The 27,098-nt window shown below is 41.5% G+C and overlaps 1 protein-coding gene across 1 annotated transcript in view; it reads right to left on the reverse strand.

Annotated features, from left to right (window-relative positions):
• Positions 1 to 23,486: 23,486 nt before the first annotated feature.
• pde11a (phosphodiesterase 11a) overlaps positions 23,487 to 27,098 on the reverse strand; it is a 394,952-nt gene continuing 391,340 nt past the window's right edge. The window contains exon 20 of the mRNA XM_060828117.1: positions 23,487 to 23,630. Coding sequence (XP_060684100.1) covers positions 23,487 to 23,630 — 144 coding nt within the window. The remainder of the gene's footprint in view (positions 23,631 to 27,098) is intronic.

The following is a 27,098-nucleotide window of genomic DNA, read 5'->3' on the forward strand; positions in this document are numbered from 1 at the left end:
TTACCCTCATTTTGCCGCATTATATTCCATGCCTTAATTGTGTTTAGTATTATGGGGTTTTTACAGTGATCTGTAATGATTTTCCTCTTGTCTGAAAATAAGAGATTAATAAGTGGATATTTTACTTGAGAGGCCTCGATGTCCAGCCAGATTGATTGTGGGTCAGACAAGACCCAATCAGCTATGTAACTTAGTAGGGAACTTAACTGATATTTCCTAAAGTCTGGGAAGTCCAGTCCTCCCCTTGCCTGTGGAAGCTGTAGCTTCTTCAGCTTAATGAGGGGCCGTCTATGATTGCAAATAAAGGAACCCAGCCAGCCATATAATTTACGTAGGGCCATCCTTGGCAGCATCACCGGGAGCATTCTCATAGGATATAGGAGACGGGGCAGAACATTCATTTTAATTAGTGCTATTCTACCCAACCAGGAAATTGGAAGGTCTCCCCATCGCTGGAGGTCCTGCCTTATCCTTTCCAGTAATTGCACAAAATTCGCCTTATACAACTGACCAAATACTGGACTAATAAAAATACCTAAATATAAGAAACCCTCCAGGGACCAACGAAAGGGAAAAAGGGATCCGTCCACTAAGTGGGGTGTCATAACCAGGCCACCCATTGGCATAGCCTCCGATTTTGAAAAATTAATTTTATAGCCTGAGAATGCACTAAATGTATTAATAACTTGAATTAGACGAGTTACGGACATCAGAAGATTATTGAGGAATAAAAGAACATCATCTGCATAAAGGGTAATTTTGTGTTTACCTGTACCAATCCTCGGGGCCGTTATATTAGGATCAGTCCGGATGGCTTCTGCTAGTGGTTCAATTATTAGCGTAAATAATAATGGCGAGAGAGGACATCCTTGACGGCAGCCCCTACCCACACTGAAGCCATCCGATCTTAATCCATTGGTAACCACAACTGCTTTGGGATCAGTACACAATGTTGAGACCCATTTGGTAAACACCTGTCCAATGCCAAACCTTTCCAATGTGTAAAATCAAATATGACCATTCAACCCTATCGAATGCCTTTTCCACATCTAATGAGACTACTACTCCTGGTATCTTTCCCTGATGACAGGCTTGGATCATATTCGAAACCCTTCTAATATTATTGGATGATCTACGGCCCTTAATAAATCCCATCTGATCCTCCTTTATAATAAATGGCAGTACCCTTTCTAGTCTCAGTGCTAACATTTTAGAGAGGATTTTAAAATCTACATTTAGCAAGGATATTGGTCTGTATGATGTACAGTCTTCTGGATCTTTTCCTTTTTTAAGGATAAGAGAGATATTTGCCTCTTTCAGCGAAGGCGGGAGACAGCCCTGACTATATGCATAGTTATACATGTCCATAAGTGGATCAGCCAATATTTCTGTAAATTCTTTATAGAATTCAGCTTGAAAACCATCTGGGCCCGGTGCCTTTCCGCTCTGGAGTTGCCTAATTGCATGAAGTATTTCTTGGACTGTTAGAGGAGCATTTAGGACCGATACCTGTTCTGGAGTCAAGCCCGGAAAGGTCAAATTTTTTAAAAATGACTGCATCCTCCTGGTCCTATCTTCACAATCCTGTGATTTATATAACTCAGAATAAAATTCTCTAAAGATCGCATTAATCTTTTTATGATCATGAGTCAAAGTACCTGTACTTTCTTTGATAGACGTAATAGTCTGAGGGGCCTTCTTTTTCTTTGCAAGAAATGCTAAGTATCTACCCGGTTTGTCGCCATATTCATATAACCTTTGTTTTGCAAATAATATTTCCCTCTTAGCCGTTTGAGTAAGCGTAGTGTTTAGAGCTGTCCTAAGAGCCGTAATCCTCTGCAATTTTATAATAGAAGGTCTATCAGCGTATGCTGTTTCAGCTGCTTTTAAGCGTGCTTCGAGCAGGCGCTGTTGCTCTCCCTTCAGTTTTCTCTGGGTCGCTGAGTAGGAGATGATCAAACCTCGTGCATAAGCTTTGATGGTCGCCCACATCATTGATGGGTTGCTAGCCATACCTGAATTAATTTCTAAAAAAGTTTTAAATTCTTGGGAGAAGTACTTTACAAATTTACTATCTTTTATCAGGAAGGGGTCCATACGCCAATGCCGAGCGGATGTTCCATTGTTCCTTGCCTTAGTTTCCATATATACAGCAGCGTGGTCGGAAATTGCTATAGTACCTATTTTACAGGATGATATGGAATTTTAAAAAATCGATGGGGCAAAAAACATATCAATTCTTGTATGACATTTATGTGGATTAGAGTAGAAAGAAAAATCTCTACCCTGTGGGTGGAGACATCTCCATACATCTACCAATCCTAATTCTTTATTCAGATCCGCCAGTTGTCTAGATCTGGGAGATACTCCAGCAGCACTCTTGGGAATCCTATCTATTTCCGGATCCATAATACAATTAAAGTCTCCCCCTATAATTGTATGACGGGCACCAAAGGCCATCAATTTTGAAAAGGCTTCCGTTATAAATTTAAAGGGGTGTGCCGGGGGGCAGTACAAATTTAGAATCCCATATTCCTCTCCCTTTACGAGGGCTTTAATCAAAATATATTGTCCAGATTCGTCTTTTATCTGATTTAGAATTTTGAAAGGGAAATTCTTCCGAACAAGAATAACAACTCCCCTGCTTTTTGAGCTAAAAGAAGAAAAAAAGGCCTGATCAAATCCACCCTGCCGTAATTTTAAGTGTTCTTTATCTGACAGGTGTGTCTCCTGTAGGAGAGCTATATCAACTCTTTCTTTCTTAAGATTTGATAATATTTTCTTCCTTTTAACTGGCAAATTGCTCCCCCTGACATTCCAGGTGCACCACTTAACCGACTGTTCAGCCATAATCATCTGGGCAGATCCGAGACCCCTCGGGAGGGGAAACCCTATCTGGAATATCCCAAGCATGGAGCATATAAAACTTACAAAAATAAAGGCTCTCTAATACACTCACAACAATATAATAATAAACTATTTCTAAATAAAAAAAATATAAAACGTACCTAAATGGAGATTTTCCCCCTTGTTCCCAGGGGGTGTCACTTCCTCTCCAAAAGTCCATCTTATCCTCTCCCAACCAATGCCCCACCCTTGACCCAGGCGCTCCTCAATAAAATGAGGAGAATTCAAATATAATACAAAGCTAGAGTTAACAGTGAGCACCCTACCCCCGCCCACACCAACACCTGAATATATTTGGGAATGTTAATACCATATATAAATATATAACTACAAAATTACAATCTCAACAAGTAATAATTAAATATAATAATACAAAATAACAGGGGAAAAACAACCCCGCTCCTAAAGACAGAAGTAAAATAGAATAAGGTAACCACCTCCCCCCCACCAACATTAACCAAACGCCCAACATATATATACATACATACATACATACCCACATATATACATAAAGTAATAAAAGAAAACAAACCCACGCCGGGGGGGGGGGGAGAGAAAATCAAATCCCTCTCCCCGCCCCCATGATAATATTAAACAATAAGGTAAGAAAAAAGAGAAACAAAAAAAAGGTGGGGATATAAACCAAAGTAGAGGGAAAGGCAAACCAATATCCACTATCTCTTACAGTTTATTTAAGAGACTCCAAGAATTCCTTAGCCTTCTCTGGTGATCCGAAGTTATGTATGGATCCTTCGTGGTTAAAGCGTCGCTGGATAACGTAAGGAGTACTGAGTATTTAAGTCCCTTAAATGCTTCTTCACCTCATCGAATGCCTTCCTCTTTCGGACCAGAGCTGGGGAAAAGTCCTGGAATAGCATGATCTTGGATCCTTTATAGATCATGGCTTGGGGATCTTTTCCAAGATTTCTTGAGGCTTCCAGGAGCATCTGCCTCTCCCTATAGCTCTGCAGCTGGAACAGAACCGGGCGTGGGCGCTGGTTCGAGCCGGGCCCACGTATTGCGACCCAGTAGGCCCATTCCACCCTTACCTGGCCTGATCCAGCATGCAGATTTAAAAGCTGTGGCAGCCATTGCTCCAGGAATGCTGTAAGCTGGCCTTCCTCTTCCCGTTCGGGAAGGCCCAGCAAATGAATATTTTTTTGACGACCTCGATTATCGAGGTCGTCAATATGATTTTCTAAGGCCTGGACACGCTGTTCGAGAGCCCGGACCTGATCGGCGGCCGATTGAGCTGCAGTTTCGGAGGTCGCGGCCTTTAACTCCGCCCTTCCGACTCGGTGCTCGAGTTCCTGGATGTCTTGGCCATGCTTCTGCAGTGCGGCCGAGAGTGATTCCCAGCGATGTCGGGACTCCTCGATAAAGGCATCGATCTTCGCGTCCAGCTTGGTGATCATCTCCACAAGGCTTGTTACCGTCGCTAAGTCCCCCGGGGCGGCTGTGGACGCCTCTGCTGCAGCTGAAGAGGGAGAAGGTGGGGGAGGGGGTCCTGCTTGTTGAGAGCTGCGGGTTCCCTTCCCTTTGGTCATTTTTCACTAAATGTTAAACTATTTAAATGTAATACTAAGCAGCTATTTAAAGTTAATAGCTATTATGAATGATTTGGTGAGTGTGATGGGGGTGGGTGACCCACTTTGCCCAAGTCTTGGGAAGAGCACTATAGACTCAGACTTGCTGGGTCGCCGCCATCTTGGATCCCCCCACCATATGCCTTCTTAACAACCCTATCAACCTGGATGACAACTTTCAAGGATCTATGTACTTGGACACACAGATCTCTCTGCTCAGTTGCACTACCAAGAATCTTACAATTAGCCCAGTACCCTGCATTCCTGTTACTCCTTCCAAAGTGAATCACCTCACACTTTTCTGTATTAAACTCCATTTGCCACCTCTCAGCCCAACTCTACAGCTTATCTTTGTCTCTCTGTAACCTACAACTCTTCAGCCCTATTCACAACTCTACCGACTCAGTGTCATCCTCAAATTTACTAACCCATCCTTCTACGCCCTCATCCAGGACATTTATAAAAATGACAAACAACAGTGGACCCAAAGCAGATCCTCGTGGTATCCCACTAGTAACAACTCCAGGATGAATATTTCCCATCAACCACCACCTTCTGTCATCTTTCAGCTTGCCAATCTCTGATCCAAACCGCGAAACCACTCTCAATCCCATGCCTCCATATTTTGTGCAATAGCCTCCCGTGGGGAACCTTATCAAATGCCTTATTAAAATCCGCATACACCACATCAACCGCTTTACCCTCATCCAACTGTTTGGTCACCTTCTCAAAGAACTGAATGACGTTTGTGAGGCACGACATACCTTTCACAAAACTGTTGATTATCCCTAATCAACTTATTCCTTTCCAGATGATTATAAATCCTATCACTTATAACCCTTTCCAACACTTTACCCACAATCAAAGTAAGGTTCACAGATCTATAGTTACCAGGGTTGTCTCTACTCCCCTCCTTGAACAAGGGAATAACATTTGCTATTCCTCCAGTCTTCTGGAACCATTCCTGTAGACAATGACAACAGAAAAATCAAAGCCAAAGGCTCGGCAATCTCCTACCTGGCTTCCTAGACAATCCTAACATAAATCCCATCTGGCCCAGGGGACGTACCTATTTTTACACATTCCAGAATTGCTAACACCTTTTCCTTATGCATCACAATACCATCTAATCTAGTAGCCTGTATCTCAGTATTCTCCTCGACCGTATTGTCTTTTTGTAGTGTGAATACTTACAAAAAGTATTTATTTCACACTTCCCCTATCTCTTCTGACTCCATGCACTACTTCCCAATACTATCCTTGATTGGCTCTAATCTTACTCTAGTCATTCTCTTATTCCAGATATAGCTATAGAAAGCCTTAGAAATCCTTGATCCTATCCGCCAATGACTTCTCAGATCCTTTCCTGGCTCTTCTTAGGCAGGAGAGACCTAAAGAGAGACCTAACTTGTAACTCTCAAGCATCCAACTGAGCATTCACAGGTCATCCCAACAAAAACCATCTTCTTCCTCTTGACTAGAGATTCATCTTCCTTAGTAAACCATGGCTCCCGCGCTCGGCAACTACTCCTTGCCTGACCAGTACATACTTATCAAGGACACACAGTAGCTGGTCATAGAGTCTAAGAGATGTACAGCAGGGAAACAGACCCCTCAGTCCAACTCACATCCATGCCAACCAGATATCCTAACCCAATCTAGTCCCCCCTACGAGAACCTGGTGGATAACCCTCCAAACCCCACCTACTTCTATATCTCTGCAGATGCCTTTTAAATATTGCAATTGTACCAGCCTTCGCCATTTCCCCCAGCAGCTCATTCCATACACGCACCACACTCTTCATGATTAACTTGCCCCATAGGTCTCTTTTATATCTTTCCCCTCTCACCCTAAACCTATGCCCTCTAGTTCTGGACTCCCCCACCCTAGGGAAAAAAAACTTTGTCTATTTATCCTAACCATGACCCACATGATTTTATTAGGTCACCCCTCAGCCTCTGATGCTCCAGGGAAAACCGCCCCAGCCTGTTCAGCCTCTCCCTGTAGCTCAGATCCTTCAACCCTGGCAACATCCTTGTAAATCTTTTCTGAAGCCTTTCAAGTTTCACAACATCTTTCTGATAGGAAGGAGACCAGAATTGCATGCAATAATCCAACAGTGGCCTAATCAATGTCCTGTATAGCTGCAAAATTTCCTCCCAACTCCTGTACTCAGTACTCTGACCAATAAAGGAAAACATACCAAACGCCTTCTTCACTATTTTATCTACGTGCGACTCCATTTTCAAGGAGCTATGAACCTGCACTCCAAGGTCTCTTTGATCATCAACACTCCCTAGGACCTTATCTTTAAGTGTATAAGTCCTGCTAAGATTTGCTTTCCCAAAATGCAGCACCTCACATTTATCTAAATTAAACTCCATCTGCCACCTCTCAGCCCATTGGCCCATCTGGTCAAGATCCTGTTGTAATCTGAGGTAACCCTCTTCGCTGTCTACTACACCTCCAATTTTGGTGTCATCTGCTTGGTGTCTAACTGTTATGCTCACATCCAAATCATTTATATAAATGATGAAAAGTAATGGACCCAGCACCGATCCTTGTGGCACTCCAATGGTCACAGGCCTCCAGTCTGAAAAACAATCCTGCACCACCACCCTCTGTCTTCTACCTTTGAGCCAGTTCTGTATCCAAATAACTAATTCTCCTTGTATTCCATGAGATCTAACCTTGCTCAACAGTCTCCCATGGGGAACCTTGTTGAACGCCCATCACGCCGACTGCTCTGCCCTCATCAATCGTCTTTGTTACTTCTTCAAAAAAACTCAATCAAGTTTGTGAGACATGATTTCACATGCACAAAACTATGTTGACTATCCCTAATCAGTCCTTGCCTTTCCAAATACATGTACATCTTGTCCCTCAGGATTCCCTCCAACAACTTGCCCACCACTGACGTCAGGCTCACCGGTCTATAGTTCCCTGGCTTGTCCTTACCACCTTTCTTAAACAGTGGCACCATGTTACACATCCTCCAGTCTTCCGGCACCTCATCTGTGACTATCAATGAAAAGAATATCTCAGCAAGAGGCCCAGCAATCACTTCTCTAGCTTCCCACAGAGTTCTAGGGTACACCTGATCAGGTCCTGGGGATTTATCCACTTTTATGCATTTCAAGACATTGAGCATTTCCTCCTCTGTAATATGGACATTTTTCACCATCTGTTTCTCTACATTCTATATTTTCCATGTCCTGTTCCATAGTAAATACTGATGCAAAATAGGATGGAGAGAGAAACTGCAAGGGATGGGCACAGTTAAAATGTGGAGCTTATTCAAGGACTAATATACTGGCAGGGAGATTTGCTGGAGCTGCTCGGGAGGATTTAAACTAGTAAGGTGGGGGGTGGGACCCAGGGAGATAGTGAGGGAAGAGATCAATCTGAGACTGGTACAGTTGAGAACAAAGGCGAGTCAAACAGTCAGGGCAGGCAGGGACAAAGCAGAGAACAAGGTAGGACTGATAAATTAAACTGCATTTATTGCAATACAAGGGGCCTAACAGGGAAGGCAGATGAACTCAGGGCATGGTTAGGAACATGGGACTGGGATATCATAGCAAGTACAGAAACGTGGCTCAAGGATGGACAAGACTGGCAGCTTAATGTTCCAGGAAACAAATGCTACAGGAAGGATAGAAAGGGAGGCAAGAGAGGAAAGGGAGTGGTGTTTTTGATAAGGGATAGCATTACAACTGTACTGAGAGAGGATATTCCGAGAAATACATCCAGGAAGGTTATTTGGGTGGAACTGAGAAATAATAAAGGGATGATCACCTTATTGAGATTGTATTACAGACCCCCTAATAGTCAAAGGGAAATTGAGAAACAAATTTGTAAGGGGATCTCAGTTATCTGTAAGAATAATAGGGTGGTTATGGTAGGGGATTTTAACTTTCCAAACATAGACTGGGACTGCCATAGAGTTAAAGGTTTAGATGGAGAGGAATTTGTTATGTGTGTACAAGACAATTTTTTGATTCAGTATGTGGATGTACCTACTGGAGAAGGTGCAAAACTTGACCTACTCTTGGGAAATAAGGCAAGGCAGGTGACTGAGGTGTCAGTGTGGGAGTACTTTGGGGCCAGCGACCATAATTCTATTTGTTTTAAAATTGTGATAGACCAGATCTAAAAGTTGAAGTTCTAATTTGGAGCAAGGCCAATTTTAGCAGTATTAGACAAGAACTTTCAATAGCTGATTGAGCACAGATGATCGCAGGTAAAGGGACGGCTGGAAAATGGGAAGGCTTCAGAAATGAGGTAATGAGAGTCCAGAGAAAATATATTCCTTTTAGGGTGAAAGGAAAGGCTGGTAGATATGGAAAATGCTGGATGTCTAAAGAAATTGAGGGTTTGGTTAAGAAAAAGAAGGAAGCATATGTCAGGTAGAGACAGGGTAGATCAAGTGCATTCTTAGAAGAGTATAAAAAAAGTAGGAGTATACGAGAGAGGGAAATCAGGAGGGCAAAACGGGGACATGAGATAGCTTTGGCAAATAGAATTAAGGAGAATCCAAAGGGTTTTTACAAATATATTAAGGACAAAAGAGTAACTAGGGAGAGAATATGGCCCCTCAAAGATCAGCAAGGCGGCCTTTGTGTGGAGCCACAGAAAATGGGGGAGATACCAAATGATTATTTTGCATCAGTATTTACTGTGGAAAAGGATATGGGAGATATAGACTGTAAGGAAATAGATGGTGACATCTTGCAAAATGTCCAGATTACAGAGGAGGAAGTGCTGGATGTCTTGAAACGGATAACGGCGGATAAATCCCCAGGATGTGATCAGGTGTACCCAAGAACTCTGTGGGAAGCTAGAGAAGTGATTGCTGGGCCTCTTGCTGAGATATTTGTATCATCAAGAGTCACAGGTGAGGTGCCGGAAGACTGGAGGTTGGCAAACATGGTGTCACTGTTTAAGAAGGGTGGTAAGGACAAGCCAGGGAACTATAGACCAGTGAGCCTGACGTCAGTGGTGGGCAAGTTGTTGGAGGGAATCCTGAGGGACAGGATGTACATGTATTTGGAAAGGCAATGACTGATTCGGGATAGTCAACATGGCTTTGTGTGTGTGAAATCATGTCTCACAAACTTGATTGAGTTTTTTGAAGAAGTAACAAAGAAAGTTGATGAGGGCAGAGCAGTAGATGTGATCTATATGGACTTCAGTAAGGCATTTGACAAGGTTCCCCATGGGAGACTGATTAGCAAGGTTTGATCTCAAGGAATACAGGGAGAACTAGCCATTTGGATACAGAACTGGCTCAAAGGTAGAAGACAGAGGGTGGAGGGTTGTTTTTCAGACTGGAGGCCTGTGACCAGTGGAGTGCCACAAGGATCGGTGCTGGGCGCTCTACTTTTTGTCATTTATATAAATGACTTGGATGCGAGCATAAGAGGTACAGTTGGTAAGTTTGTAGATGACACCAAAATTGGAGGTGTAGTGGACAGTGAAGAGGGTTACCTCAGATTATAACAGAATCTGGACCAGATGGGCCATTGGGCTGAGAAGTGGCAGATGGAGTTTAATTCAGATAAATGTGAGGTGCTGCGTTTTGGGAAAGCAAATCTTAGCAGGACTTATGCACTTAATGGTAAGGTCCGAGGGATGTTGCTGAACAAAGAGACCTTGGAGTGCAGGTTCATAACTCCTTGAAAGTTGAGTCGCAGGTAGATAGGATAGTGAAGGCGGCGTTTGGTATGCTTTCCTTTATTGGTCAGAGTATCGAGCACAGGCGTTGGGAGGTAATGTTGCGGCTATACAGGACATTGGTTAGGCCACTGTTGGAATATTGCGTGCAACTCTGGTCTCCTTCCTATCGGAAAGATGTTGTGAAACTTGAAAGGGTTCAGAAAAGATTTACAAGGATGTTGCCAGGGTTGGAGGATCTGAGCTACAGGGAGAGGCTGAACAGGTTTAGGCTGTTTTCCCTGGAGCATCGAAGGCTGAGGGGTGACCTTATAGAGGTTTACAAAATTATGAGGGCCTGGATAGGATAAATAGACAAAGTCTTAACCCTGGGGTCGGGGTGTCCAGAACTAGAGGGCATAGGTTTAGGGTGAAAGGGGAAAGATATAAAAGAGACCTAAGGGGCAACTTTTTCTCGCAGAGTGTGGTACGTGTATGGAATGAGCTGCCAGAGGAAGTGGTGGAGGCTGGTACAATTGCAACATTTAAGAGGCATCTGGATAGGAAGGGTTTGGAGGGATATGGGCCGGGTGCTGGCAGGTGAGACTAGATTGGGTTGCGATATCTGGTCGGCATGGACGGGTTGAACCGATGGGTCTGTTTCCATGCTGTACATCTCCATGACTATGACTCTGTAATGAGTGAATTACTATTTACATCTTTAAAAGCCTACCTTGGAGAGCAGAGATTTCTGGGAAAGGAGGACTTTTTCTTTCCTTCCAGCTATATAAGTGAATGTTTTCTAAACCTGAGACCCTCCCTTTGTACCTCCTCTGACCTCAAACACCAGGGATACATCAGGTAGGCTTCTCTTTTTTTAACTTTCTGATAAGGGGACTAGCAGGGATGGCTGTGCAGGGAGAGGAATGTTCCTCCTGTGTGGCGTTTGAGATTAGTGTCCCATCCAGGTACATCTGCAGGAAGTGCACCCAACCCTCGCTCCTCCAGGGCCGCATTAGGGAACTGGAGCAGGATCAGGATGAACTTCAGATTTATTTGGGATAGCTAGGAGTTACAGGGAAGTAGTTATTCCTAGGCATGAAGAAAGCTGGGTAGCTGTTAGAAGCGGGGAAAACAGTCAGTGCAGGGATCCCCTGTGGTCATTCCCCTGAAAAATATGTATACCGTTTTGGATACTGTTAGAGGGAGGGCAGAAATGACTTACCAGGGACACGCATTGGGGTGCAGGTCTCTGGCACAAAGTCTGTCCCTGTTGCACAGAAGGGAATGGGGAAAGGAGGAGAGTGTTAGTCACTGGGGACTCAATAGTGAGAGGCTCGGATAGAAGGTTTGTTGGGAACAAAAGAGACTCGCGGTTGGTGTGTTGCCTCCCAGGTGCCAGGGTCCATGTTGTATTGAATCGTGTCTTTGGGGTCCTGAAGGGAGAGGGTGACCAGCCTCAAGTCGTAGTCCATGTAGGTGCCAACGCCTACATAGAAACAGCAATAGAACTGTAAGGCAGGATTTCAGGGATCTAGGGTGGAAGCTGAGAGCTAGAACAAACAGAGTTATTATCTCTGGATTGTTACCTGTGCCACATGTTAGCGAAGCGAGGAACAGGGCAAGGTATCAGCTGAACATGTGGCTGCAGGGATGGTGCAGGAGGGAGGGTTTCAGGCATATGGATAATTGAGGCTCATTTTGGGGAAGGTGGGACATATACAAACAGGACGGTCTTCACTTGAACCAGAGGGTACTAATATCATGGGTGGGAAATTTGCTAGTGCTATTCGGGTGAGTTTAAATTAGCTCAGCAGGGGGTTGGGAACCTGAGGTGTAGTTCTAGTATATAGCAGATGAGAGGAGGGAGGGCATGGACAGGAATTCACGGTCACAGGAGTGTGCTGGCAGACAGTAAGCTGGTGTGTCTACTTCAATGCCAGGAGTATCTGGAATAAGGTAGGTGAGCTTCAGCATGTATAGGTACCTGGGATTTCAATGTTGTGGTCATTTTGGAGACATGGTTAGAGCAGGGTCAGGAATGGATGTTGCATGTTCCAGGATTTAGATCTTCCATTAAGACCAGGGAAGTCTATAACAGAGGGGGCGGTGTAGTTTTGTTAATCAATGACAGTATAAGGGTGGCTCAAAGAACTTCTGATGAGGACTTGTCTACTGAGGTGGTTATAGGTTGAAGTTAGAAACAGGACAGGAGAGGTCACACTGTTGGGAGTTTTTAATAGGGCTCCGCAAAGTTCCAGGGATGTGGAGGAGAGGATCGGCAAAACGATTCTGGGTAGGAGTGAAAGGAACAGGATGGTCATTATGGGGGACTTTAATGTCCCCAACATTGATTGGAAATACTATAACTCTAGTACGTCGGATGGATCAGTTTTTGTCCAATGTCAGGGTTTCCTGACACAGTATGTCGAAGGGTCAATAAAAGAGAAGGCCACACTGGATCTAGTACTTGGTAATGAACCAGGCCAGGTGTTTGATTTAGTGGTAGGTGAGCACTTTGAAGAGAGTGACCATAATTCAGTTATGTTTAGTTTAGTGATGGAAAGGGATAGGTACATGCCACTGGACAAGAGTTAGAGATGGGGTAAGAACAATTATAATGTGATTAGGCAAGACTTAGGAGGCATAGAATGGGGGAGCAAAATTCAGGGGATGGGGACACTTGAAGTGTGGAGCTGGTTTAAGGAACAGATACAGCGTGTCTTTGATAAGTATGTACCTGTCAGGCAGGGAGGAAGTGACAAGGTAAGGGAACAATGGTTTACTCAAGAAATCTATGACTCTATAAATTGTATCGCTTATTAAGCGGAAGAGGGAGGCTTATGTGACGTTGAGACAAGTTGGTTCAGATGATGCGATGAAGAGTTACTGAAGAGATAGGAAGGATTTAAAGAGCGAGTTAAAAAGAGCAAGCTGGGGACATGAGCAGTCTTTAGCAGGTAGAATAAAGGAGAACTCTAAAGCTTTCTATAGGTATGTGAGGAATGAAAGAATGACTAGGGTAGGAATAGGGCCAGTCAAAGACTGAAATGGGAAGTTGTGTATGGACCCTGTGGAGATTGGAGAGGTGCTAAGCAAATATTTCTCATCCATCTTCATTCAGGAAAAGGAGAATATTGTAGAGGAGAAGACTGAGATACGAGCTATTGGACCAGAAAGGATTGAGGTTAGTAAGGAGGAGGTGCAATTCTAGGATTTGTGAAAGTAGATAAGTCCCCTGGGCCAGATGGAATTTATCAGAGGATTCTCTGGGAATCTCGGTAGGAGTTGGCAGAGACTTTGGCCTTGATCTTTGAGTTGTCATTGTCTACAGGTTTAGTACCAGAAGACTAGAGGATGCAAATGTGCCCTTGTTCAAGAAGGGCAGCAGAGATGACCCAGTAATTATAGACCAGTGAGCCTTACATCCGTTGTAGGAAAAGTTTTGGAAACGATTGTAAGAGAGGATTTATAATCATCTAGCAAGCAACAATTTGATTGGAAATAGTCAACATGGTTTCGTCAAGGACAGGTTGTCTCTCACAAACCTCATTGAGATTTTGAGAAGTTGACCAAACATGTGGACAAGGGTAGGACAGTTGACGTGGTGTATATGGACTTCAGTAAAGCCTTTGATAAGATTCCACATGTTAGGCTATTGGAAAAAATGCAGAGGCATTGGATTGAGGGTGATTTAGCAGTTTGGATTAGAAACTGGCTTTCTGTAAGAAGGCAGCAAATGGCAGTTGGTGGAAAATATTCAGTCTGGTCAATGGAAGGATTCTTGGTAGTGTGGATGTGCAGAGGGATCTTAGTTCCATCCTTGAAAGTTGCCACCCATGTTGATCATGCTGCCAAGAAGGTATACAGTGTGTTAGGTTTTATTGGTAGAGGGATTGAATTCCGGAGCTGTGATGTCATGCTGCAACTGGAACAAAACGCTGGTGCGGCTACACTTGGACTATTGTGTACAGTTCTGGCCGCCATATTTCAGGAAGGATGTAGAAGCATTGGAAAAAGTGCAGAGGAGATCTTCCAGGATGTAGTCTGGTCTGGAGCAAAGGTTTTATGAGGAAAGGCTGAGGGACTTGGGTCTGTCCTCATTCAGAGAAGAAGGTTATTGGGAATTTGATAGAGATATACAAAATAATCAGAGGTTTAGATGGGGTAGACAGTGAAAGTCTTTTTCCTAGGATGATGATGTCAGCTTGTAAAAGGGGGCATTGCTTCAAATTGAGGAGTGATAGTTTAAGACAGATATCAGAGGCAGGTTCTTTAAGAAATAGTTTGGTAAGGGTGTGGAATGCCCTACTGCCAATGTAGCTAACTCAGCCACATTAGGGAGATTTAAACAATCCTTGGATAAGCATATGGATGATGATGGGATAGTGTAGGGGGACGGGCTTAGATCAGTTCGCAGGTCGGCACAACATTGAGGGTCAAAGGGCCTGTTCTGTGCTGTATTGTTCTATGTTCATGTACAATTTCAGTTCCTACACACCTTCAAACTCATCCGAAGATAATTAACAAGCCTTCCCCCCCATACAGGATATTGGTGCCACTCTGGTTCAGGTGAAGACCATCCTGTTTGTAGAGGTCCCACCTACCCCAGAAAGAGCCCCAATTATCCAGGAATCCAAAAAACCTCCCTCCGGTACCAACCCTGTCACCACGTGTTCAACTCCTCTTTCTCTCCCTCCCTATTCCTCACCTCACTAGCACATGCCACGGGCAACAAACCAGAGATAACAACTTTGTTTGTTCGAACTCTAAGCATCCAGCCTGGCTCCCTGAATTTCTGCTTTAAATCCCCATCTCTCTTCCTATGTATATCATTGCTGCCTTTGTGGACCACAACTTGGGGCTGGTCACTCTCCCTCTCAAGGTTCCCGAAAACTTGATCAGGGACATCATGAGCCCTGGCACCTGGGAGACAACACACCCACCATGAGTCCCTCTTGTTCCCACAAAAACTCATATCTGTCCCCCTAACTATGGAGTCCCCAGTGACTAATGCTCTGCTCCTCTTCCCCTATCCCTTCTGAGCACCAGGGACAGACTCTGTGCCAGAGAGCTGTACTCCATGACTTACCCCTGGTAAGATTCCCCCCCCAACAGTATCCAAAATGGTATACTTGTTGAGCTGAACAGCCACAGGGGAACCCTGTATTGCCTGCCAGTTACCTTTCCGTCCCGACGGTAACCCATCTACCTTCTTCTTGTGCCTGAGGTGTGGCTACCTCCCTGTAACACCTCTCAATAACTCCCTCTGTTTCCCGAATAATCCGAAGTTCATCCAGCTCCAGCTCCAGTTCCCTAACGCAGTTTTTGAGGAGCTGGAGTTGAGTGCACTTCTCGTAGATATAATCAACAGGGACATTACTGGTGACCCTCACCTCCCACATTCTGTAGGAGGAACATTGAACTGCCCTAACCTTCATTCTCAGTATTCTAAATTCCCAACGAAACTACTGAAAAACTTAAAAAAGAAACTAGCCACGTCATCAATCCACTGCACAGAGCCTTTTTTTTTGGTTAGAGGAGGACGAGTGGGAGACACTACTCGAGTAATGTTTCAGGTAAAGCAACTATCCAAATATAAAGCCTCATTTACCCAGCAGTCTTGTGTCTACTCCAGCTGTGTGTGCCTTTACGGTGGATCAAGTCAAGTCTCTTCTAGAACTGATATTTCCAGTATTATCATAAGGTGTGATCATAACATAAAGTAGAAAATTGCAAAAAGCATACTAGTAGTAAAAAAGCTGTCTTTGACCAAGCTGGAAGGTGTCTTTTTATCTGAGTACATTTACCATACTCACTGTTATAGTTTTGAACTGACCTTCTAGTTGATGGCTGTGGGAGCAGGTTAGCAGGTGAGGGAAGTGAAATGAGCGGAAGCTACAAAATGACAAGTTGAAAGTAAAGGGGAGCAGCTTAATGGGAGGTTGTCATCACCTGTATGAAGGCAAAGAGCAAGTGAGCTGATTTTCCTCTTTGGGATGAAGGTAACCTTCATCACATGAACACAGGTATTATGATTGGTTACTCAATAACTTGGATGAAATTAGAAATCAGTTAGGAGTTGTAATACAATGATGGATTTCCTATGACAATTATTGAGAAGTATTTATTAATTTTTAAAATTGATAGCAATAAACAACTTTAGATCAATAAATCTTCTCAGTGAAACCTTATGCTGCATTGGATGTATTGAACAACCAAGACATCTTCTATTTCTTTACCACAGGTATTCTCAGCAAACGATCATTAATACATTGTTTGGGTAGAGTCATTTATAGTATTAAACCTTGCTTATAAACGCACAAAATAGAGATACAATTTCCCAGAGAGATTTGTATTTTTGAGAGATGAAAGCAATTAATCATTCATTTGTGGCCTACTTGGCATTTACTACTGGATTTTTCTCTGTATTAAGATCCAAAATCAGTGAACTTTGTGTGCACCAAAACCCTTTGAATGGTAATTGGTTCTTGTGGGCATGATGCCAATTGCTATCATTTATTTTGTTTGTTTGCAGGGGTTGGTTAGCTCAGTTGTCTGGACAGTTGATTTGTGATATGGAGTAGATGCCAACAGCTTAATCCTGTACCAGCTGAACTCTCCTTCTCAGCCTCTCCTCTCACCTGAGGCACAGTCAGCCTCAGGTTAAACCATCATCAGTTGTCTCAATAGGAGAGGCAAAGTCAACCAGAACAGAACCTGCTGGAAAGTAATAAGTAAGAAAGTCTTGTGAACATTGAGGTCTGGAACTGAAGTTCAGCTAAACCTCCCCACACATGGGGAAGAAAGTGTCAGTCAGATGAATTACCCAGATGGTTACTGGTCTCTATGAAACTATATCTCAGCATAGTTTAGCACCTAAAGTAGAAGGGGACAATGTTCTTGGTGGAATCTCACCAACTAAAGGCAAGGGAATAATTTAGGGACTGAACCAGCTTTCATCCCTCAAAAAGAACAGTGTGCCAAGAGTTGCAACTCCTCTCTTTAATCTTGAGACTGATGTCCTTAACAGTGTACTTTAAGGTAAAACAAGCCAAAATCAATTTAAGGGCTAGTCCATCCAAGAATTACTTATCAAATTGGAGATATGATCAGCCTGTCTTGAAATATTTCATGAACATTAGTTACAGTGATTTACCTATCTACAGACAATAATTTTGACATACAATTTGTACAATTGTGTCTAAAAACATAATTGGTATGGATTCTGCATGTTTACACATAACCATGTGTTTGAGTTTGAAATCATAAATTGGTTATCAGCCCTTTTCCAACACAGAAAAAGGCCATTTGGTCCATTGAGGTGAAAGTGAGAAAGGACTGATGAAGGGCTTACTCCTGGAATGTTAATTCTACTGTTCCTTGGATGCTCTCGACATTTGGTTCATTGAGCCCATGCTAATTCTTTTAAACAGCAATAACCTAGTTTCACAATTGCCAACAACTCTCCCCAACTCTCCTCACACCCCAGTTCCTTCATTTACAGCAATTATCAAGTCCCATTTCTGAAAACCTTGACTGAATTTGCCTCACCATCTTTTTAGGGCACATTCCAGATCATAATGATTTATTGAAGAAGGAAATTTCCCTTTACTTTGTGCTTAGTTTTTTTTGCATCTCAATATAAACCTGTGTCCCCTGGTTTTTGACTTTTCTGTCAATGGAAAATTTCTTTCTATCTATTCTGTCTTTATCATTCACAATTTTGCACACCTCTACCAACTCACCTGTCAACCACCTCCACCCTACTGTTCCAGCTTTGCTGATTCACTCATTAACTAAACTCTCTGGAACTACTGTTATCAATCTTTGCTCCACTCTTTCTATGGCATTCACATCTTCCCTAAAAATAAACAGTTCCAAATTGGATAAAACACACTAGTTGATAATTCATGAAGAAACAGGAAACCTTGCTGAGGTGTTAGGAACAATTCGAAAATTAAATGTATTTTCAAACCTTCAATTATTGCTATTAGTTGTTGTATTGCAATGCATATGTATTTTAATGCAGTGATTTATCATAGAGATTGGTCTGTAAAGGTATGTGGATCCTTACACTGACCAGCGTTATGTAATTATTCACAAACATTATGGTAATTTTCATAAATTAGAGGAAGTACTCTAATTGTTAAGCAAATATAACAGAGTGTCCTCTGCTGTCATCCGTTAGTTCATAGGGAAAGGATGAGGTATGGTGGAATGAGGGATGACATGAGGAATTTGAGGATGGGGAAGGTGGAAGGTTAAGAGAAGTATTGGAGAGCTGAAAACCTGCTTCTGTACCCATAGTCCTCACAGCTTACAGCAAGCACCGCTAACCCAACCCCACTGTAAAAAGACAGAAATTCCTTGTAAAGTTACAGGGGTGCATTTTTCCAGCCAATTCCCAAATCCCGATATAGACTTGACCCTAACTTCCTTGCTTTTGTGCTTTATCTTTCTGTTTGTAAGGCCCAAGATCCTGCATGCATTTTTCATGGTTTTCTCAATTTTCATTGCCACCCTCAATGATTTGTGCATGTCTCCCCACGTTCTTTCTGTCCGTGCCCCAATTTTAAAATTGTCTTCATTATTTTATAGTTATTCACTATATTAAACACTATATTATTTAGTAAACACTATATTATTTAGGAGATGGTTAGCTCAATTGGCTTGATAGCTAGTTTGCAATGCAGTGACGCTAACAGTGCGTGCTTTTGCCTGCATTGGCTGAGATTACAATGAAGGACTCTCCTTCTCAGCCTTTCCCATCACCTGAGACATGGTAACCCTCAACTTCAACCATCACCAGTCATCTCTGTCAATGAGAGCAGGTAAGGTTATGGGTGACTTTATTGTATTTCCTTTAAATATGTATCACTTCAGACTTCTTTCCATTAAATTTCAAATGCCACACATTTGCCTATTTTATTGGTATGATCATTGCACTTTCAAGTCTGTGTGTTGTACAAGTTCCAATATACTACCCTGCACAACAAAGTCCAAGTCATTAATATATATTTCAAAAAGAGTGCTGCTAGTGGCTCAGAACACAACTGCATACCAAGTATGAAAAATAACCATTTCCTACTACTCTCTTTTCCTTTCCAATTAGACTATTTTGTATCTATGCTGCTATTATACTTGCATGAGCTTCAATATTTTTGACAAGCTTTTTGTCAAATACTTTTTGGAAGATGTTTTGCCAGTACATAAAGAGCAAAAAGATAGATTAACAAAAAAAGTGTACTTAACAGACACAGAGGAAGGAACTTGTGTGAAGATGCAGAGGATGTGGGAAGAATTTTAAATGAAAGTTTATCTCTATACTCAGAAAGGGTTGATGTGGATATAGTAATCCAAGAGAAGCAGTATGAAATATTGAACAAAATACTCATAATGAGAGAGAAAGTATTAGAACAGTTGGAATCCTTGGAAGTGGATAGGTTGCCAGGGCCAGATGGATTGTTCCCTAGAATATTGAAGGAGAGGAGGGAGGAAATAGCAGATGGTCTGAGGATTATTTTCCAATCTTCACTAGACACATGTGAGGTGCTAGAGGAATGCAAATATGGTTCTGTTGTTTAAAAAGAGTACAAAAGAAATGCCAAGCAATTATAGGCCAGTTGATCTTACTTCAGTCCTGAATCAGAATCAGTCAGAATCAATCCTGAGGGATCAGATAAACTATTACTAAGAAAGGCATCAACTTGTCAGGGATAGTCAGCATGGTTTTGATAAGAGAAGGTCATGACTTAACAATTTGATTGAATTCTTTGAGGAATTGATAAGAAGGATCAATGAAGGCAGTGCAGTGGCAGAAGGATTAGAGAGAATGGGAAGAAACACCATTTTATGCAGAGGGTGGGGGGTGTCTGGAATTTGCAGAGAACCTAACCTCTTTTAATAAGTACCTGGATCTGCACCTAAAGTACTATAAGCTAGATGGCTGTGGGCTTTGTGCAGGACAATGGGATTGGAAAGGACACCTGGGTGTCTTTGGGTTGGCATTGGCAAGATGGGCTGAATGGCCCCCTTCTGTTCTGTATCATTTCTATTAATCCATGCAAGTCCATATACACTAATTGGAGTCATAAAGCATGGAAACAGACCTTTCAAGCCAACTCATCCATGCCGCCCAGGCTTCCCCACCTAAATTAGTCCCATTTGCCTGCACTTTCTTTTAAACATTTCCTATTCATGTACCTGTCCAAATGTCTTTTAAGTGTAACTGTACCTTAACCTATCTCTGGCAACTCATTCAACATACAAACCACCCTGTGTGTGAAAACATTGCCCCTCAGGTCTCATTTAAATCTTTCTCCTCTCAACTTAGAAATATGCCCTCTAGTTTTGAACTCCCCACTCGAGGGAAACAACTTCACTATTCACCTTATCCATGCCCCTCATAATTCCATAAACCTTGCAAAGTTCACACCCCAGCCTCCTCAGCTCCAGTGAAAAACACCCCAGTTTATCCAGCCTCACCTTACAACTCAAACCCAAACATGCCTGTTGAAAATATGAGTTTAATGAGCATGAAAACATGTTAGCCATTTGCTTAAGGGTCTCATGAAGAAACATTGATTAAAGACATTGAGTAAATGTAGAAGTTTGCCAAAAAGAAAATACTAAGGAAAATATTATAGAAAAAACATTTTCCCAGTGGAAAAGAGGATTGATTCCTTCCTGCAACAGAGCATTCTTAAATAGGGAAATACTTAGGCCATGTTTCAATAATTCTAATGTGAACATTTTCCTCAGACAGAAAGATGAAGGTGCAGTTGCATGAAAAGAAATAGCCAAAGGATCAAAATTTTTATGTTTCACACTGAAGGCTGTTCCTCTTTGTGATACTTCACCCTTCCAGCAGGAGTCAGTATTGAAATAGTCTTTCTAGTTTTCCTCTCGGAAACAGTAGACACAAATGAACTGCAAGATAACAAGGCATTCCTAATCTATTGTAATCCCTACCTTAACAGTGCAGCATTTTAGAAGATGAATTGGTTAAATTGATTACTGGCTTGTTTTCTTATCTTTGTGCATGGCCTTGCAACTGAGGTACCACTGCACCAGAATCATTATTTGAAAATCTACAAATGAGACTCCTGTCCATTGAGATTGGGTTGTAAAAGGCAGAAGATATAATAACATGGAAATTAATTTATAAACATATGTAACTTGTTTAAATGATAAAAGAAACACTTATTTTTGGTTTTGGTTTCATTATCACCTTTTTATTATCTTTAACAAAAGACAGTTGGAGAATTGTAACATTAATCATTTGATCACTGACAATGCAGAGTTCTGCAAATGTCCTCATTTGTACCATCATGTACTTGTTGATTCCTGTGGATTGAAAGATCTGAATCATGTATTCTGCGGTAGTGTCCCTTGCCCCGGACCAAGAAACTGAGTTCAAGTCCCACTTGCTCCAGAGGTGTGTAATAACATCCCTGAACATGTTGATTAGTAAAATAGGTTAAAGATCTGGGGATGGGATATTGCAGGTTTAATGATTTTTGGATTTTTCATAGCTAACCTCTTATTTCTACAGTATTAAATAATATCATGAGTTAATCAAAACAAATAAACCAGCTAAGAAACAGAACTCAAACCACATCAGATGAGATTAAAATAATAATTCAAATGTTAAAGCTATTTGAAGGCAGAATGAGAATTATGTAGGAGAGGATTATATATGTAGTTGCGCATTAAGTTCAGATGCTGGGCTAGGTAAGGTGTCTAAAAAGAATGGGTTTATGTTTTGAACTGCTACAATAAGGAAGAAAGGCCTGCATTTAAATAATGTCTTTCAAGAGACATCTCAAAGCACTTTAAAGGTATTAAAGTGGTCACTATGGTAATGTAGGAAATATGGCATTCAGTTAATGCACAATAAAGCTCTACAAAACAATATGATAATCATCAGCCTTTAAATAATTAGCTAGGACTCCTCTTTAAAATGGGATTCTTTGTATAGACTGGAGCAGGCAAACAGAGCCTGGATGGTACCTGATAGTCTTAGCATTGCCTTTTGTGCTTAAGTCCCAGAGTGGGGTTTTGGGGAAATGTTACCAAATCAGCCACCTCAGCAGCCTTTGGGAATCTATCAAAGGCTCACTGTATAAACTGTTCACTGATGATCAATTCATGATTCTGGTGGAACATAATTAAAGATTTATAGTAGTCACAGAAGGAATCTGACTGGTAATCAGATCTTATTGGAAAGGGTGAAAAGATAATATCTTCAAAAGCATATTTGCAACAACAAATAGATAGTGCAGAGAGAGTGGAATCAAAGTGTTCATAACTCCAAAACAAATTATCAATGACAGTCCCTTCATAAAAATAGGTTTAATAATCTTGCAAATGTTTTCCCACATCTTGCAGGTGTGAAATGCATGCAGAGTTCTTCAAATCAAGCGTGGCCACTTTTTGGCAAAAGCAGCCAGTTCAGTTTCAACACCTGATAGTGTTCCCTCTGATTCTTCAGTTGTGAAAAAAGTCACACAGAGCTCAAGAATCGTTAATGTTTTGTTTGAATGTTTCATGCTGACAAATTCCCATGCCTGCTAACTGTACAGCTCTGATTAGATTTGCTTCATCATGCTTAACATACAACTTCAACCACCACTGATTTAAAAAGCAAAGCTGTGCTCTCACATTCTCTTATAGATCATTCCTAACCACCACAGCTCCACCTGCCAAAGATTGCACATAAAAGGGTTTTGCCTCCCTACATCTATCATTCACATTTTCTTCACTACAGAGAACTGATTTCAAGGCATCCTCACATTGAGAAGAAATAAGTAGAAAACTGCTTTCAGAAAAGTATCTGAAAAATAGAAAGTAATACCACAAGAACATTCCAGCATTAAGAGAACATAGAAGCAGACAATATCTGGCGAATAACAGATTTCGCTGATGCAGAGTAACAAAGGATGCACAGAAAACTCAAGTCCTCTATCCTGGCGTTTAAAAGATGGTTCATTAAACCCACTTATCATGTTCATACATTTCTTTCTGCAGAAGACAGCAAACCCTTAGCAACTAGTAGCACTGGATGAAGCTACATTACCTGGGCATTGCTAAATAAACTTACTGTGCTTCCGAGCAGTTTTTTTTAGATGGAAGCATTCAACTGGATAGTTGCATTGCATTTCTTATTTGTTGTTTTCTCTTTCAAGTGGGAGCAAAGGAATGCGGCATCCTGCAGCAACTCAGTGGGGATTTCAGCAGTGCCAATCACCCTTGCAAATCACAACCGAAGAATCTTTGATCCAGTTGAATTATGGCCAAGTCAAGCTGCATCCTCATAAATGATGCTTGGGGTTTTAACTGATGTCGTGCGTGGATATGCTGCAGCTGACATTGTCTTTACTCCCTTGTCTTTTTCGGTGCATCTCCTCCCATTTGCATCTGTTCCTTTTAATCCCATGTAGCATTGGCTTCAATTTTGGATTGACTTTCACCAGAGCCTGGGGATTTTTTAAGAAAAGGAAAATAAATTGTTCCTATTAAGAATCACACTACATTGAAAACTAGCACAATTAACTTTCAATTTTTATGATCGTCTGTCTTCAATCATTGGAGTCTTGGTTACTCTATTTTGAATTTGCAAAACAAGTGAGTAGATTGTTTGTAAAATGTGAAGTTCAAACAACTTTAATAATTTAGTCAGTTTTAAGTTTTGATATTTTACAAACTCATTCAGGTGACATACTTATGGTATAATGTCTCCTTGTTACACAATAGACCAGTTGAACACTCATTTACGCATTAAGCAGTACAGGAAATTTTTATACCAATTCAAGAATGTGACAAATGATTCTGGACACAAGACAAATTCTAACTGATAGAAAATAATCTATCACTATACTCGGAGTCCTACAAACATGCGTAATCACAGTATGTGCTCAGTACGGCTACGGATGTAATAGGAATTCATTTACAGTGTTATCAGTCTTTCTACAATATCAATGATTCAATCTACGAATTAAGAACTTTAATCCAAAGAATGTTTGCACTACAAATGGTTAATCCAAATTTAAATAGTAAACCAACTTGAGATACCAATCTTATTAAACTGGATTAACATTACTCTTAAAGTTGCTCTAATATCAAAATACTGTTCTGACAACACCGGAAAGTCCTGATGTTGTTCACTGAGCTAAAGATTGATGTAAACAATCCTCAACCTCTAAGTATTAGAGAAGAGCTTTGCTTGAAATGTAAAGAGTGTTTGGCAACTGAAGTAAGACTGTCGCTAATGGGCCCCTTGGGGGGGTGACTGCATCTTCTTTCCCTCTACAGATGATGTAATGCACATATTTTGATTTTCCCAGCTTTAACAGGCAGCCTTTCATTTTGTTGAAAAACTGGAAGCAAGATTACAGTTGACCACAGAAATACTTCTGTTTCTAGCACATTGAGACTTTTCCAATGAAGGAGATCCACATGAGGGAAGCTCTCTTCAGTGTTCAGCACAAAGTCCCAAAAAAGTCACTTTGCAGTTCTGTTTCTACCAGGGTTAGTGACAGTTCTCTCAAGGGTCATGTCAAGAGTCAAGAGTAGCTTTATTTGTCATTTCTACCATATGCATCTGATACCGTAAAAACTAGACAGCGTTCCTCTAGGGCCAACGTACTATATGGACAGTGCAAATTGCACAAGAGGACAGTCATACATAGGATAATAAGAAAATTGCAAAACATGCAAACCAGCACAGTAATTCCTGACAAGACAATAGGCACAGTGGTAGACAAATTACAGTGTAATAATGAATGATCATTAATAAACATTAATTTCCAAATGCATTTGGAAATAATGCAATGAAACCTCCAGAAAACTTTAATCAAGGATGGTTAATCAAGAAAAGGTTAATCAAGGATAAGAATCCACCATTACTTTGTACATGATTACAATTAAAATTACTTGCAACTCACACAATCTTATAAAGCTTACACATTTTATGATGAATGTCCTTGGGATAGCAACTTTCACTTTGAGTATGATTTTTCATGCAAAGCCTTGGACCGCATGCTGATTTTTATATATTACTGCATCTTGACTTGAAGTATGATTGGAATCTCTCAATTCTATTACTATTCATGCAAAAGAAAACTGTCCATAATTCATGTATCCAATATAACTTGCCAGTCACAGCCAAAGCACCTCAAGTAATGGATATTCTATAAATCATAGAACTGCTATCTCTTGAATCCCCAACAGATCTATTCTGGCCTGCCTCTCCCTCCTTTTTCAGATGCTCTTTCAAACATTGCTTCAAATTCCACATTTGTTGATATGTCAAGCCTAACCTCTTTCCCAAGCTAGTCATTCACAGTATTTCTCACTCTCTTATTTTACAGCCATTTTTATTTGATCATGTAATGCAAAATAAATCTAGGAGTAAATAATTTTGTTCATCGTTACTGTGATCATTTTCAGGCCCCTTTAAAGTTTAACTTTTAATAATCAAAGTATTAATGAGGCTCCTGCAAAAGGCAGAAATCTAATTAGTTTTGGACTCCTTCTCGAATGATTAAACTTTAGAAGAGATGGAGTACTCTTCATGAATTGATTCCTGCAATAAGAGAATTGTCCTATGGAGTAATAGTGAGCAGAAAGAACCCAAATTTGTAAACTTAGAAGGGGTCATTTCATTTAAACATATCAGGAACAGATCTCAATGGAAAGCTTCAGCCTTCCTCACTGTAATCCTCAGCTGAAGCATCGCCTTCCCTTTTAAACTGAGCATAATCCAACTTTCTATTCACACAGGGGATAGACTTACTGTCAGTCAACCATAGACGGATAAATGACCAAATTTCAATCAGATACTGCGTCGCCAGGAGTTGACACCAATTATTTCTGAAAGGTAAGCGATGATACAGTGATAGCTCAGCTCAGGCTGAGAGTACAGAACAGTGAATTTATAATAGAGTGAGTGAGTACCATGAGAACAGTTTGAATGGGCTAAAGTAGTGAGTGCACGATGCTGTGCAAAATGAACTGTATAACAAAAAAAGGAAAAGATGAAATACAAGCAAGTTAATTGAAGATGGTCGTTCTTTAACTTTTCTTCAAATTAAGTTATTTTTCTATAACTCAAAATGAGGTTTATATTTTTGAAGTTGCTCACTGATGGAATTCTGTGTGTTCAGAAGAAGCAGCAAGGTGCTGCCCTCAAATGACAATAAATGACATTGGGGTCACCAGGGTCAGTTAGCCAGGTGAGGGTGAGGGTGTAGAGGTAGAGGGTGACGGGGGAACACATGGGACTGGCTCTCATTTGGCCTGTTTCCTTCATAATGTCCACCTAGACCAGGGAGTAACTGCCTCTGCTCTTGGGGCAGTAGTTTTATGGAGAGCCGTTTGGCGATAGTGTCAAACAGTTAGGAAATTTCTTTTCACCTGTTATTCATCCTGCACATTGACAGGTCTAGCTTGCTCTTTGGTTAATCACAGTGGTGGCAGGATGAAGCCTTTAAGTGGACATGAGTTGACCAGTTAACTGATGGCAGGGCAGATGAGTCACCCATGGGCACTCCAGACTGAAATTAATTCAGATGGAAGAGGCAAGGCGGAGGACTTCAAGTATGTCACGGCCCCACCTCATTAAATGTCCTTCCCACCTCCAAGCTTGCTACCAGTGAGAGCAGCAGATTATGCACAACATTTCAAATTGTTGACTTCTCTGATGCACTTTGGTTTTTATTTAGGTACCTCAACTCAATTACACACACCACCAGTCTCACATCCACCTCTCCGTGCCTTCAGAGAGTTCAAGCTGGTCAGCAGTGGTAACCACATCACTCAAGCTCTGTGCATTTCAATCACTGAGGCTTATGCCTGTTTTGCAGGAAAAGGTGGCTCATATCACCAGGGTAACAGGGAGAATTGTCAGACCCTGCACAACTCCATTCCAAGCATATTTCAAGAGG

Source organism: Hemiscyllium ocellatum, chromosome 7 (genome assembly GCF_020745735.1).
Source record: "Hemiscyllium ocellatum isolate sHemOce1 chromosome 7, sHemOce1.pat.X.cur, whole genome shotgun sequence".
Classification (NCBI taxonomy): Eukaryota; Metazoa; Chordata; class Chondrichthyes; order Orectolobiformes; family Hemiscylliidae; genus Hemiscyllium; species Hemiscyllium ocellatum.